The sequence below is a fragment of the Pithys albifrons genome, chromosome 3, assembly GCF_047495875.1.
Source record: "Pithys albifrons albifrons isolate INPA30051 chromosome 3, PitAlb_v1, whole genome shotgun sequence".
Classification (NCBI taxonomy): domain Eukaryota; kingdom Metazoa; phylum Chordata; class Aves; order Passeriformes; family Thamnophilidae; genus Pithys; species Pithys albifrons.
In genome coordinates this window covers 10,825,059-10,840,527 of record NC_092460.1, presented here as the reverse complement: position 1 = coordinate 10,840,527, position 15,469 = coordinate 10,825,059, and the positions used below count along the sequence as shown (strand labels likewise).

The window sequence follows — 15,469 nt, the reverse complement described above, 5'->3', positions numbered from 1 at the left end:
GTAGCAAACCTAAAAACTCAGAATGAAGACCCTTAAAACAATTCATAAGCAGCTGCTGCTGGGACATCCTGGGACCCGGTTTATGAGGTCTGAAAGTAAATGTGTTCTTATCCATGGTCCTTCCATGGAAACAGCTGCTTACAGAACAGCCAGGTGGCCAGAAAGGAGATGTAACAGACAACATATTCTTTTTTCCAAACTTTATTCTGATCTACAAATACAGTACAAAAATAGAATCTTTTGTGAACATAATTACATTTAAGCCTTTTTCTTGCATTTCAATCTTTTCTGTGACAATGTCCAGCAATGACTAAATTGTTTTCCCCCTATTTCTGAAGAGACAGTGTCAGTGGAATTTAGACATATAATACTGCAAAAGACAGGTCAGTATTTCTACTACAAAGTGCAGGAAAAGCTTATGTAGATTTAACATTCCTCTCTCAACAGTTTTTTAATGCTGCAGTACAGGATAACAAGAACTCTCTGATTTCAGTGAATTTTGTTTTGACAGTGACATTCAGCCAGTTTTACATGTTTTGCTCCAGAATCTTGCAAAGACACAGAAACAAATATCTATATATTCAAATTAATTAAGAGATATTGAGCCTTAAGTCTGAAATGAGGACAGGGCTTCTACCTTCCAAAGCACAAGATTTCTGAAAGTAAAGGAAGATGGTAGGCTGAAAAGCCAAATCTGAGTTCATAAAATGCAATTATTCTTTAGACATTAGATTCCTCCAAATCCTGATTGCCTATTTCTTTAGGCCTTAAATGGTGGGGCCAGTTCTGCGCACACTGTGCCTCATCTAAAAAAAAAACCACTGTGCAGGCTGGAAGGGCACACCCACGTGGGGAGAGCCCTTCCCAAATCTTTGTTCGCAGTCTGGCCATACATATACATTTCTTTAGGCCTCAGAGGAAGTGTTTCCCCTTCTGTGACTATGAGACAGAAAGACTAGAACTCCACCTCAGATTTGGATAAGGTATGGATCAAAGGATGCATCAGCAGTCCTTTGGCCAGTTCTCCACAGACAGATAAAGACCATCTGGATGCTTTAGTTCTGAGCAAGCAGGGAAAAATGGAGTAAAAAATGGGAAAAGAGGCGGCTAATGAAAGAAGTGCCTCAGGAAACTGAATTATTAGACCTGAGCAAATAGAAGAGAGGAAAACCCCTAAAACACAAATGATCTTCTCAAAGTACAACTGCATGCCTGCTGCTCCTATGTCCAAGGATAAAAGGAAGAATCTAATTACCTGTGCTATCAAAGGAAACTGGATACTGAAGTAGGGTGGTCCCTGACAGCTCAGAAACCGAAGTGCTCAGGAAGATTAAGTCCCCAACTGGCAAATGATACTTCTATTGTGATTTGTGTTCTTGCATCTGGAAATGACAAGGAAAACCTTGTTCTAATCACAGTTTCTCAAAAGGGAACAACTGTGCTTCCTCTCCTTTCTTTTCTCGCTTGCTCTTTCTGGTGGTTTTCTCTTCTTTTTTCTCTAACTGGCGATTTTGGGGCCAAGAAATGGCCACATTCCCCACTGCACTTTCTGAGCTCGGAGCTCCTTCTTCATCAGAAGAGAATCCTGCCCCTTTCCCCGTCTCAGGTGCTGATGGCTCAGTCTGGAAAAAAGAGGCATGAAAATCATTAAGTAGCTCTGGCAATGACTAATAACTACCCCATTCTAAAAGGGCTTCTTGTCCATCACAGTGACACTCAATGATGTTACAGAAGCTGGTTGTTCTGGTTTGGGCTTCTCACCCAAATTCTATCTCTGGACATCAAACATTCTTTCAACACAAGGAAAAAATTTTTAATTATGGACAAATAAAGCCAAATCTGCTTTAAAAAGATTAGGCCTTTCACTTTCCTCACAGGGGAAAAGATTAAGAAATAAAATTATCTGACTTCACAACAGAAATGCATCCCACTCTCATCCTGTAAGTTACCTGCTTGGCTTGGAGGAATAAATCTAGGAAGGGGGTATGTCAAAACACAAACCAATACCAAAAAACAATGCTTTAGGAAACAATAATCTCTTGTTTAAACAATAACGAATCTTTGAGGGACATGACCACATCGAATTTCTGGTGCAGTTTTCTTGACTAGCTGCTAGTCACATGCTACTACTGGGAAAGACTTTTGAGCAACTACATTCTGGAAATTCTAGTCTACAATTGGAAACATAACACATTGGAAAGATTGGAAAAACTTCTGTTGGTAGAAAGATAATATCCTGAAAAAGAAATCACTAATAGAAATGCAGAATACCTTGATGGAGTAGCGTTTCTTCAGTTTCTCTCTGATGAGAAGTCCTTTTGTCAGCAGCTTCCAGTTTCCCAGAGCTCTCTTCTCACGCTTCTGTGGGGGATTGTTATTGAAAAGGGGAAAATTTACTATTTTAAGTGTCAATGTATTTGTGCCCACAAAAGACCAAAGTCTGAAGATTTTTGTTTTTAAACTGCCAACAAAAAACCCAACACCAACTTAAATGTGTCACAGAAAAATATTATAGAGGCCAGTAGATTCTTAAGTGTAAAATGTATTTGTGTCCAATTATCTGCTAAATAAATGAACTATGGTCACTTTCTAATGTACACCCTGGTGCAAATTACACCAGAAGTATACCCAAAACTTTAACCTCACCTGTGCATTCTTCATTTCTGTTTCCCCGCAGACATAGAAAACTACTCCAGAGTATGCACTATTTCAGATATTGCTACACAGTTCTACTGCATCCCACTGCAGTCTGGACAGCAAGTCCAAACTGGGACACTCTGGGGGATGCAAAAAGCCCCTCACAGTCACTCTGCTGCATTTGTTGCTTACACAGCCCGCCCTGTTTGTCCACAGTTTCAATGAAATTCACTTAATAAATGTAACAATAAGGAAGCTGCAAAAATAATTCTCACCTCCTTCTCTTTCTTTTCCATTTCTGCTTGTTCATTCTCCCAGGCAGCAATGAGAATCTCTTTATACTCCTCACACACCACATAGCCATCAGTACTAGGAAGGAGAACACAATCTTTTGTCAGCTATGAGAAAAAAAGAAAGGGAGCAAATGCCTGCTGACCCAGCCAACCCAAAAGCTACTGAGTTCTGACACAACTGCCTGTCTGAAAAGATCTAAGTGCGTAAGTGGTCACATGCATGCAGTACACAACTTCTGCAGGACATCAACATCATGCAACAAAGCAGCTTTACGTACACTGGGTGCGAGTAGCCACCATGAAAATCAAATCCAGAGATGGCTTGAGCACAGTCAATGTTCAACTTCCGTGCCACTCTGTTCAGGTTTGGAAGTCTTAGCTGCACACACCCAACAGGTAGCATGGATGGCAGGAAGAGATAGACATTCCCGAATTCATTTCGAGGAACCTGTTATTGCAAAATTAAAGAGATGGTGATACTCCTGCTTTCTGGAGAGAAGTAAATATCCCTGCTGCAACTCAGGGACTCTCCCTTCCTTCTGATGTGCTACATTCCATTCCAGTATTCAATTAATATTCACATGACAAGGCTCAAGCCTAGATTTTAGCTGCATGGTTATCTTCTAGCTATGTCCTCTGCCCAGGCCTTGTTACTCAGGCTGTAATGCAGAGAATTAGCAGAGCAAACATGGCCTAACAAAATTAGCTCAACAAAATTACAGCTTCAGCAGTCTCCACTGCCAGCACTCACTAACTGTACTCAGGAAAGACAGGTCTCTAAAGTTTTGACCGTTTCCTCCTGGGTACAGTTACCTCTGAACTCTTAATTCTGAATCCAGATGTTACTGACTCATCTCACATCTGAAAACATGCAACTTCTGAAAAAATAAAGCCCAGAGTTCCAAACGAAACACATCCTTTAAGACCAGCCCTTTGCCTTCCCAGCTACCTTTCCATCCACTGCTACAGGAGGCTGATACTCCTCTGTCTGCCAGTGGCCAAACAGCGCCAGGTCCTCTCGGTCCCGGTTTGCTGGCTCCAAAAGGCGTGCCTTCCTTGCCTGGTTGGAAAAACCTTTCACCATCTGCAAAGACCACAACCAAGCCTGTTACACCACACTGATTTCAGATTTTCTTAGAACATCAAAGAAGCAGGTTCTGGGAGAGCAGAAATGCTATTTCCTAGCTTCAGTATCCATTGCTTACAAATGATAACCTATGGCACTTGTATGTAACAAGCGGCAGACCAGCAGTGCATATAAAACACTGGGATGCCTTTGATGATGAAAAGGGAGCAGTTCTGTCAGATACTCCAGGGGTGGGATGAAGAGAAAGCTGGGCTTTGGGAAGTATTTAGGGACTATAGGCACAGCAGGTGGACAGATTCACAGTGCAGCTACCACAAGCCAAAGAAGCAAGTGAGAAATCTGCATCTGCTGACAGAAGACAAAAACCAAAACAGAATTCAGCTTGAGCTTTAGAGGGCAGGTGTATTGCACAGGAGGAAGTCAAACCTTCTTACCTTGTAAGGCACTTCTCCAATCCTCACCACTCGAGCTTGCTTCAGCCAAGTGTCCCTGGAGTGCAGCGTGTGTACACAGTCTCTAAAAAGGGCAGAGAGAAGCAAACATAAGAGTTTTGAAGTCATCTGTAAGAGATCTTCCAAAATGTTACCTCATGTCAGGAACAGTAGAAAAACTGTATCTAAGTGATAGGCAAATGCTGTTTGAGCAGCCAAATGCCTCACCTGTCTATGCACATGGCCCAAGACTACTGCTAATACCATCAGTTTGTTACAAATATCACACACATAGGTGACAACACGTGCACAACTCACCTGGAGTAGACAGCCTCCCCCCTGCAGTATCCCAGGATAGCAGCTGACTCAGGATATATTGCCTGGTATTTCAAGAGGTGCCTCTTCAGTGCATAGAGCGGGTGGTTCTTGTACTCTCCAATTGCTGTTGGTAGAGGCTGATCTTGAAGCTTAACTTGAAACTGTAGGAATTATAGAACAGAGAGTGATTTCACAACTCTCTTGCACTATTATGACTGTAGTACTAACCAAAGGGAAAAAAACATCAGAAACTTAATCAGATGAGCCAACAGACTAAAGTATTCTTGTTGCCAGTAGGTACCAAGATAATGTGTACTCAGATCTTCATATTTTGAAGATGCTGAGCAGGGTTGTGCTAAACTGTTACAGAAACCACACTGTTATGTTTCCAGCATGAGCTGTGCAGTACTTTTGCTATGCAAATTTCTCTGAACAGACTTTGATATTAACCTATCATTGTATATCCCCTGTAAAAAATGCTCTATCTCAACATTTCAAGTTCAAATACAAACATGGAAAATATTCATAATGATTTTTGCCTGAATGAGAATCCAAGACTGCACTCCTGGCACTACACATCCTGAACACTGCAATTTACCTCATTTTCCTCCTTCTTGTCTCTTTCCACACAGGGACTTTCATATGGCTGCAGCGTTGCTTCCCACCACTCCGGGTCCACACGGCTCTTCCTTGTTGCAGTCATCCACACTGGATCATACCTTTGTGTCACATCCCTGACACTCCCATCATTGTCGAACCCCACAACATAGAAAAGTGGCTTTGTGGCATGTGTGAAGCACAGCTGTGGCTGGCCAACATTGCCATGAACACAGTCTACAGAAATCCATTTGTCCTCAGGTTCAAGGAAAACCTCCAGCCACTGGTCTGTGCCCACTGCTTTCCTTACCTCCTGCTGTCCATCATCCTCATCACTAGAAATTATTTTGTTTCTCTTTCTCTGTGCTTGAGGCAAGGCTGGAGTTGTACTTTTTGCTGGCTTAGGCTGAGACTCACACGAATTTTTTGATAGCCTTGATTCTGAAGTCTCAGTTTTGGGACTTTTTATAGTTGTCATCTTTGACTTTTGGGAGGGCAGTGAGCTCTTCCGCCTTTTAGAGACAATTTCAAAATCATCATCAGAGAGGTCACTCTCCTCCTCTGAAACCTCAAAGTCCGAAACACTGCCCTCATCACTTCCACTGTCTTCCTTGTAACACACTTTGGAGGCCACTCGTCTCCGGCGATTGTTCTTGGGCCTCACCGGCACATCTTTTTCTGCTAAACGGCTCTCATTACTTGATTCCTTCTGTTCCTGGCTGCCTTTAGTCACCTTCGACTCGTGTGTCCTTTTGGTCTGAGCCATTTTGGGTTTCTTTGGCTCCTTTTTGTCTTCCTCACTCTCTAAGGATTTCTCATCCTGCTTGGCTTTTTTGCAGGGGCATTTTTTTGCCACAGCTTTGGGTGTTCTAGCTGAACTCTCCTGTTTCTCAGAGGTGCTGCTGAGAGATGGCCTCTTGGATGAGCTGCTTCCCTGCAAAGAAACAGGATAGGTCACTTGTATCATCATGCCTAAAAATATGTTAAAAAAAAGACTGAAACAAGTCCAAGGTTCATGCAGACCAAAGGTTGGCAGGTACAGACAATCCACACATCTTAGGGGCTTGAAAAGTTCAGGCAAATGGCTGAAGAAAGGTGCAATCATGCAGCAAGGGTCTTCTGTCAAAGTTTTAAAGAAATTTAAAACCACTAAGGCATAAGAAGTCTTTGCTGAAACACAAAAACACACGGCTTTTTTAAAGAAGAAAACCAGAACTAAAAACTAAACTGCATTTTCTGCACCATAGACAGAATCCTGGTTCATGCAATAAGTGATTCACTTCAAATTGCAAGAGCCAGAAAGTTTTTTTAATCCTACTGAATCAGTGACCTATTCCTTATTCCACACAGACAACAAAAACTACCTTTGGTCTTGTCTCCTTGAGAGGAATAGGCTGAAAAGACAGCACGAGGCGACACAGAAGCTGTAATGCTCGCAGAATAATTAAAAATATCTGCAAAACAATTTAAATTGAATCATTTAATCACAGGACTCCAGGTAAAAATACGGCAATATCTATTGAATCATCTAAGTGACCAACCTCTTTTTCTCCAAGTCTATCCCTCACCCCACCTTATGTATGACCTGATACACAGCACTGAGTCAGCATCCAAACTTGGCAACCAACCCTGCACTTCCCAGTCTCTTACATGAACCAACTCCTCATCATCCCGTGCAGCATAGATGGCAAAGCGCCTCTCCAAGGTTGACTGAAGGGGCTCTCCTTTTTCAGTGGAAAGCTCATCATTTACAGTGAAGGTTCCAACAAACCTGAAATGTGAGACACCTACTTATTGTCCAGTGTTTGTGACTGTATTCTTAAACTTCCAGATTCACCCTGTCCTGTAGGAAGGACAGACTCTCACCCGTGTATTTAAAGTAAAAAAAAAATCACTGAAAATCGTTAATTAGTTACTCCTCTCCCTGAACTTCTGCTATATGTTCTATGCAACAGCATGATTAGAAGAGTTTTACCATTTCACCAAGTTGGAAAGGTAGAGTAGGTTCACTTTGCCTGCAGGCACTTTGGTGAAGTGCGTAGGGATGATGGACAGACCGATGGCGAGGAGATCTGGCTGGCTGCAGATCCTGTTCCTATAGAAACCATTTGCTAACAAACACAGGAGGTGAACCTGAGAGAGAAAAGTTTTTATAGTGAGTTCACAAGAGATTTTCTCTACTAGAACTTTAGTACATGGTACAGATGAGGAACACTTCACTCTTCCTTTTAACAGACAGGCAACAATGAAGCCTCCCAAGCATTCATGGGGTTGAAAAACAGTACTGTCTTCAGAAGACAGGAAATCCTTGAAGTCCCTGTCAGTATTTCCTGCTCTACATGACTGGCAGTTTAACCCTGACAAAATGAAAAGATATCCCTCAAAATGGAGAAACATACATCCTACTTACGTATGTTTTAGTTAGAATTTTACAAATGCAGGCACTGATGTTTCCAACTCACAGTTCAGGAAGAGTCTAATGACCATTTGTCAGGACTACAGCCTTTTATTTTTTCACTTCTAGCCATGGCCCCATATTATTTAATCAAAATTAAGTTTATTCTTTATTACGAATCATTTCAGACATCTTTATGCTCAGCTTTTTCAATGATAGGTTTCTCTGTGAAAAATACCTTGTGTGTATCCTCACGAACCTCCTTGCTGAAACGTTTCATCATCCTCCGTAGATACACCTCAAACTCAGTTTTCCTTTTTTCTCTGCAGAAGATTACAAAATAAATGCATGTTGTGGAATTTCTGTGGACCTGCCTTTCCAGACTCCTGAACTGGGTCAGTTCACAAAGAGAATCCACCCCAGAGAATCTTCTGTGCACACTTATGGAAAAGTTCAGTTACTGGCTATGTGAAAAGGCAAGCAGGATACATACACATATGACTGTGAGCTTCACATACCTAACTACTGGGAGCTTTTCAGATGGCCAAAATTCTGCCTAACTTCATGTGCCTACAGTTCCTTATCAGACAGTTTTGGACAGCTCTATACTAAACTTAACTAAACTTAACTGAATTGTCTGACTTTTAGATTACTGCTCGCATTTCATTCAGATTCCAGGAAAAATGCTTTTCTCTTCACTAATGAAGGCTTTTAACTTAGAGGCAGTAGATATTCTGGTTGCTCTGCTATGAAGGGTGGCCTGGGACAGTGTCCAACTTGCAAGAGCACAAGACATCATCCAGCCTCCACCCGCCAGCCAAAGTCAGCTTTCCTTGGGAAAATGCTCCCAGATGCTGAAGGCATTCAGACAACCCACCAATTCCAGCTCAGGTATGGGGACACAGAGGCTTCCTCCTGAGCTTTTAAGATATTTACAGTAACACAATGCCAGTCACAGCTCTTCTTGAAGTGAGCTACTGCTGTCCCATGACTGAGAATGTAGATACTAAAGCACAATGAAGTTATACACTTGATTTTCAAGGAAGCTGAAAAGCCTCCATTCCTGTCAACTTCCACTGAAGATTTCTGGTAAAATTGTCAGTGAATAAACTGTTCTCCATCCCATGATGCTGCATCATTCCAATTCAACTGTCTGTACAAAGTGGGGATTTTCACCCAGACTTACCATATTTTTGACTTCATCCTTTATCATTCCCTCCCGTCTCCCTGTTCTTACCTCCTCTCTCTTATCTTCGCCTGCTCTGGGGTTTCAATCTCTATCTCAACAGGATTGCTTGGCAGCCCCGCTGCTGGAAGAACAGCAGCTTCTTCAATCTTATCTATGGCAGGTTCCTGGAGTTCTGAAAAAAAAAATCTACTAAATCATAAATAAACATGGAACAGATGCCCAGGAAGGACTGACAGTGGGATGAGAACCTACATTTTCCTTCTCAAGTATTCAAGCAACCTATAAACAGAACATCTTCAACAACTACCAGCTCCTGGATCTTCCATAACACTGTGTGTGCTCAGTTATTTCAAACAAATGCAGGATGCCAGTCACCTGCTGTTGAAATATCAGCTCACAACAGTTTAATGGCAAGTGACTGTCACAGGCAAACTCAATCACAAGAAAGGTGAGTGAAGCAGATGTGCCTTCAAAGGTACTTGTAGGATAGCAAAGGAAAAACCTGACAGCTCTTCACTTTTGAAGACATCAATCTATAGCAGCAAAATAGATGATCATCATGATTCTTAACACAGTTTGTTGATGGCTACCTAATCAAACGGCTCAGTTGGATTTATCTTTACTCTACTGAGAAGTCACAGTTTTGAATCTTCAAACTGACTCATTCTTAGCTGCTCAATATCAGCCAACACATGCAACTGAGAAAGTGTTTTGTGCATAGCAGCATAATTTTACAGTAAGCCAACAACTAATGGAATTCAAGGTGCTTGGTTCTTTTTCTTCTTTGGAACCCTTCTAAAAGCATTGTGAGGTACAGACTTTTAAAGATACAGATATGCACCCCGAGCACACTTTAGGTATACAGAGTACAAGCATTCATCTGAATCCAAATGGGAAATGGTTCAAAAATCAAATCATATTAAAAAAATTGCTTAAAATGAATAAACATGCAATTGTTACCTTCCACATCTTCCCATTCATCTTCACTTTCATCATCATCATTGTCAGTATTGTCTTCATCCATCTCCTTTTTAACAGGAGATTCTTTTTTCGCTTTCATCTCCTTCTGAGGGGACTTCAGTGAGTCACTGTTAAAATTATCAAAATGGCTTTAGCATCAGGAAGCGTAGGTGCTTGTTTATTTAAGAAGACAGAGACAGAAGACACTAAAAATAGGAAAATAAATGAAGCATGACCTCTGCATCAGTTAACAACAGATTGAGTATTTGACAATTAAACCACAGATATCTTCTCTGTAGAGCAAATCATTGCTGCCATAAATAACCACAGGCTCAGTAGAGCAATGTTTTCAGTGCAAACTTTGGTTCTGATTCTGTGAGGATATTTAGGAAGGGGACAATCTAAACATGAGCCATGCCTCAACCTACGGAAGCCCCAATCCTTTAGAAAAGCTTGTACAAACCAGCCCTTGGCAAAATGGTTCACTGATTCATCTGTTCTTACTGAGTACTGAAATTGCAGCTGTTTCTGTTTCCCTATGGTAACTCCCAAGGCTCTTGCTGGCCAATGAAATTAGACTAATCAGTTCAATTTCTTTTTATGATTTTATCTGGCATAGCAATCTACAAATGCAGACTATGCTGATATTATATTTGAACTAAAAAAAAAACACCAGAGAATGACATGTTTAAAGATTTATGCCTATTATCCAAATCTCAGGACATTTATTCAGGCTGGATTCCATAAAGCCTGCCCGGTCTCATGTAAAAACAACAGCAAATGAATGAGAATATTATACTAAATGACTGAATTTGAAAAGGCTCGCAAATTTCCTTCCTGTGCAGACTACCTTCCTCAGGACTGATTATGCAATTAATAATTTGGTACTTTTCTTCAGCTGTGTGCCACAGGTGTACTAAAATGGACTGGGAGGCTAAAACACATTGCCCATATACACAGAACCAGGCCCTAAAGAAGTAAGATGAAGAGAAAGCTCCCATAGACTAGAATGATAAGTAAACTTACCTGTACATTTCCTCTTTGTTACAATTCTCTTTATTTCCACCGTTCCTTTTATTTTCTTTCGTTGGTGATTTTTTCCCTGTTTGTTTTGAAGGTTTGGAAGTTTTTGCTGAGTTGGAAACTCCAGTATCACCATCTTCATCCTTTTTCCTAGCCAGAGCTTTAGAGTTCTTCTTTATATTGGGCTTTTCCTCTTCGAAATCATCTGCACAGGGCAGAAAAGGGGGAGGACACGTTAAAGGATGGAGTTTCATCTCCATGGACCTCATTAGCGGCAACTACAGTATTATGAGCACTCACAGCGCGACGTATGTCATCACTTGTAAACAAATAGCTAAGATTTGAACCATGACACTTATTTAATATACAACTAACGCAATGGACAAGAAGTGCCTGAAGATTCCTACAGTCCTACCGATGGGGCCGGCTGAAAGCCACGCATCGCGCTTGGCACTCACAAGAACCTCCCACCTCGTGCAGCTCCGCGGCTGTTCCAGCCTTTGTGGGCGCCCCTGGGCGGCGTGCGGTGCCCGCGGCACACGCGGCTCTGACCCCCGAGTTCTGTGGCACTGACAACACCTCCGACCGCCACCCACCTCCAGCCTGGGCTGATGGCCCTTCCCTCCCTCCCCTCCCGGGGCTGCCGCGGCCGGCCCGGCCCCCGCTGCGCCCCTGCCCGAGCGATGGCGCAGCACCAGCCCGGCCCGCCATATCCTCCGTGCTGCACTCACCCTCCTCCTCCTTGTCCTCCTGCAGCCCCCCGGAGCGTCTCTTTTTGGCTACCGCGGGCCGGAGCGATGCTTTGCGCTTCCTGCCCATGGTGGTCCCGACGCGGGGAGATTCCGGCCAGCCCCGCAGGGAGGGGAAGGGAAGGGGCAGGGCCATAAAGTCTCGCGGGCGGGCGCGGGAGGCGGTTTGAAAGATGGCGGATGAGGTGGACCAGGTGAGCGGCTCCCGCTGCCTCCTCCTGCCTTCCCTCTTCGGGCCTGGGGCGGCAGCTTTCGGCTGCCCGGCTGGGCTGGGCCGGACCGGGCCAAGTTGGGTTGGGTTGGGTTGGGTTCGGCTTCGGCTTCCCGGAACCCCTCGCTCGAGCAGCCTCCGTGAAACGCCCCGTTACCACCAAAAGGGGCTTCAGCCAGGGGTGTTCGGGTTTCAGAGCAACCTCGAGGCCTGGTCTTGCCGCTGTGGGGCCGAGCAAAGCCCCGGGGGAGGGGTGTGTGTGGGGAGCAGTGTGTGAGCGGGTCACTGAGCGCACCTGAGTGTGTGACCAGGTGTGGTTGTGCTGGCAGAGGTGCCACCCTGGGTTTGGCTGTGCTGGGCTGCACAGGTGCGGTGCTGGTCCACCTGATGGTGTAGGCTCTGCTGCAGTGTGGACAATGGCTGCTGGTAAGAAAAGCAATTTCGTAGAAGCATAGTATGGTTTGGGTTAGAACGGACCTTAAAGAACATCCAGGTCAGCCCCTCTGTGTGTGAGGTGAGATTTGCTGCAGACTAAACCGAAGACTTTTAACTCATGTTGCTTAGGCTGGTGAATATCCAGAGTGGTAAATAGCTGCACTCGGGTTCATCAGGATTTGAAGGAATGATTTGAAATATTTGCATCTGTGTCCTTACTTCTCTTGTTTTCTGTGTCTCACAAACAGTGAGGAATGGAACAATTCATGGACTTCTTCTATACAAGTAACTCCTTTGTTTTGTTTTTAGCAACAAACAACAAATACTGTAGAGGAGCCACTTGATCTCATCAGGCTCAGTCTAGATGAGCGAATCTATGTCAAAATGCGAAATGACAGAGAGCTTAGAGGCAGGCTACATGTAAGTAAAACTTTCAGAACACTGTCATACTCATTCAGCTAAGCACTGGGCAGGTGCTTTTATGTACAACAGGCTATTGCACAAGCTTACCTGTAATATTCCATTGATTGTTCAAAAAAATAATTTGGAACCACAAGTAATTGTAACAGTTGAAAGTGTGGAAGGGGTTAGAGAAGGCTAAAAATCATCTTAGTAAAAGGTCTGAACACTCTTACAGAAGTATAATGTGATTGGTGGAAAAATCTAATTTGTTCAGTACTTTGTCTGCTATTGACTGCTTCTCTAGAAAGTCTAGAAATGTATTTTGTTTTTCTTGTCTCCTGAATGATAGTAAGCAATTAATTTCACAGCTCTTGACTTGCATTTCTGTCTGTGAAATAAGCAATAATGCTGCAAGCTGTTTCTTGTGATGCACCCTGAGGTCTCTTCAGGGCAGAATTAGCAATGAAGTTATCATTGTCACATGAGTATCTCTTAAGGCACACCCTATGATGGTATGATGGGATATGTGCTCAACTGGGTTCTTGGCAAATCTCATTTGTGTAAGTGCTTTCCTCTGAGATGTGTCTCTCCATGAGACAGATGTTTGCTTTTGTTAAGTCAGTTGTCCTTCCTGAGTGCTGTGCTCTGCTGGGGAAGAGAACCAGTTGCCCTGTGTTAACTGGGCCTCAACTCCTGGGGAAACACAGAGATGATGAGAGGTCCATGAAGCACACATGTGGTTTCCAATATGCTTTTGAACATGTGTTTGTTTCAAGTTTTTGTAGCACTGTATGAGAAGCAGCTTTCATATCCTTTAATTGTCCCCAGGCAATTGGTTCCAGGAGGCTGGACTGGCAGCAGAGAATGTACAGCTGGTTTAACATTAAAGAAGTGTATCTGTTTCTGTGTTCTTGTATGTGTTCTCACACAGTGCTTCAGAGCTATTTCCTAGAGAAGTGTTTCAGTAAATGTCTTCCCTTTTTTTCATTTTTGTTTGGAATTGTAACTGGACTGATACTACTTTGTTTTGCCATAGTAACATATGTTGGTCAAAATCAGACTAAACTCATGTCTGAAAGACTTGCTGAAATTCTCATTTTAATAAGCTTATGTTTTAATGTTGGAACAAATAATAAGCTAAGTTCATTCCTACAGGCATATGATCAGCACTTAAATATGATTTTGGGTGATGTGGAAGAAACTGTGACTACAATAGAGATTGATGAAGAAACCTATGAAGAGATTTATAAAGTAAGGACTTAGTGTATTTGTCTCCCTAGAAATTTTTTTTTAAACTACACTGTGCTGTATTGTTAAAGTAGTTTATTGCTGACTGTTTTTTGAACCAAGCTCTAACAGAAGTTTGGGACAAATTGTTATGAAAGTACACAGGATATCTGACGACTTGGTGTTACTTGTATTGATCCCTTCAGCATGTCAGAACATTGTGTATTTGTGGGAGTTGTTTCGGGTGTGTTTTTATGATTGAATTTGGTCATATGCTTAGCAGATTACTTTTGTAATTGTAAACTTTTCTTTCCTTCTTCACAGTCTACCAAAAGGAATATTCCGATGCTCTTTGTCCGAGGGGACGGCGTTGTGCTCGTAGCTCCCCCGCTAAGGGTTGGTTGAAGCTGCAAAGAATTTGCCTTGTTGGAAAGTCCCAGACTTTGGACAGTGGTTCATGTTTCAATCATGTGTCTCAAAATTCTGGATGTGTTTTTTATAAGATGTTTTTGTCTGTTTTTTTTGGCAAGGGAAGGGAAGGAGAACCAATTTGTCTGGGAGAAAGTACATGTAGTCAATTGAAGCAGTGTAAACCCAACCTGATTCTCAGAATTAATGTAACTGCTGTAAATTGGCTGTCTTGTCACATGAGTAAAAGAACCCTTCATTTTTTTTTCAATTTGGTAATAATGCTGTCTTGTTTGTTTGTTTGTTTGTTTGAAATAAATTTTGAGTTATCTTTCAGATTTGACTTGTCATGTTTTTGTGTTGAGACCATATGTTCTTCCATAGAGCTAGTTCTTTTTTAAGTTACAGTTTGCGGCCTCACTTTCTGAGAAAGTAGTAACTTTAGTGTGTTGTTTTATCTTTTGTCCTTACTATTACACAAGTCCTACAGATTATTGTTTTGGAGGGCAACACTACATGAATCAATGGTGCTGTTAATTTGTGGCTTTTCTTTGTTAAAATCCTTGGTGCATATCCTTGTAGCAGGGAAATAGGGTATGTATAAATCTTCCACTTAAGATATTAATTTTTAGTCTGTTATCTTTTACCTCTCCAGGAGGCCAAAGTGGGGGGAACAGGATAATAGTTCTCCTGTTCCCAGGATCTGCACATCTAAGGAAGGAGAGAGTATGTTTCATAAAACCTGAGGGATTTCTATTCTATTAAGTAGGCTACACCCTTTTAGGAGTCTGATAAGGGCTAATGACATGCTGAACATGCTGAAGAAATAATTCTGGTTTTGGCTTTGACTGGTTTGTGCTTGATTTTGAACTTGCTGCCTGTCACTTTCTTGTGGGTGCCACTTGGTGATACTCAAAGATAGCAGTGTAATTTACCTTTCTATCTTTTGTACTCCTAATAGTCCTTCAGTTTTCTCTTTTTCATGTTGCAAAGAGATTTTCTGTTTAATCATTTTTGATGAAGACTGTTCTGTTCCTTTTTGTACTATGATTTTTGTATTGAAGGACTGACATGCTGCACTCAGAGTTGGTACATCGCGAGCTTCTG

At 42.3% G+C, this 15,469-nt stretch overlaps 2 protein-coding genes across 2 annotated transcripts; one reads left to right on the top strand and one right to left on the bottom strand.

Moving 5' to 3' along the window:
• Positions 1-193: 193 nt before the first annotated feature.
• On the bottom strand, positions 194-11,801 carry XPC (XPC complex subunit, DNA damage recognition and repair factor). The gene is made up of 16 exons (XM_071550457.1): positions 11,662-11,801; positions 10,934-11,135; positions 9,908-10,035; positions 8,996-9,119; positions 7,997-8,081; positions 7,339-7,496; positions 7,014-7,134; positions 6,728-6,817; positions 5,365-6,297; positions 4,767-4,927; positions 4,452-4,533; positions 3,880-4,014; positions 3,209-3,378; positions 2,913-3,006; positions 2,272-2,361; positions 194-1,622 (listed from the first exon to the last, which is right to left on the bottom strand). Exons 1-16 carry the CDS (start codon positions 11,747-11,749, stop codon positions 1,413-1,415), a joined length of 2,871 nt encoding a protein of 956 aa, XP_071406558.1. The 5' UTR covers positions 11,750-11,801; the 3' UTR covers positions 194-1,412.
• Positions 11,802-11,805: 4 nt separating this feature from the next.
• Positions 11,806-14,700, top strand: LSM3 (LSM3 homolog, U6 small nuclear RNA and mRNA degradation associated). Its single transcript, XM_071550458.1, has 4 exons — positions 11,806-11,873; positions 12,635-12,745; positions 13,883-13,978; positions 14,279-14,700. Exons 1-4 carry the CDS (start codon positions 11,853-11,855, stop codon positions 14,357-14,359), a joined length of 309 nt encoding a protein of 102 aa, XP_071406559.1. The 5' UTR covers positions 11,806-11,852; the 3' UTR covers positions 14,360-14,700.
• The last annotated feature ends 769 nt before the right edge of the window (positions 14,701-15,469 follow it).

What these genes read in the sequence shown, in the direction of transcription:
- XPC (XM_071550457.1), bottom strand. Translation starts at nt 11,749, where the DNA reads ATGGGCAGGAAGCGCAAAGCATCGCTCCGGCCCGCGGTAGCCAAAAAG. An exon ending in CTTTCCAACTTGGTGAAATG is followed by an intron (nt 7,135 to 7,338) that starts GTAAAACTCTTC and finishes CTCACATTTCAG; the next exon opens with GTTTGTTGGAACCTTCACTG. An exon ending in ACAAGAAGGAGGAAAATGAG is followed by an intron (nt 4,928 to 5,364) that starts GTAAATTGCAGT and finishes TAATTCCTACAG; the next exon opens with TTTCAAGTTAAGCTTCAAGA.
- LSM3 (XM_071550458.1), top strand. Translation starts at nt 11,853, where the DNA reads ATGGCGGATGAGGTGGACCAG. An exon ending in TGGCGGATGAGGTGGACCAG is followed by an intron (nt 11,874 to 12,634) that starts GTGAGCGGCTCC and finishes TTTTGTTTTTAG; the next exon opens with CAACAAACAACAAATACTGT. An exon ending in CCTATGAAGAGATTTATAAA is followed by an intron (nt 13,979 to 14,278) that starts GTAAGGACTTAG and finishes CCTTCTTCACAG; the next exon opens with TCTACCAAAAGGAATATTCC.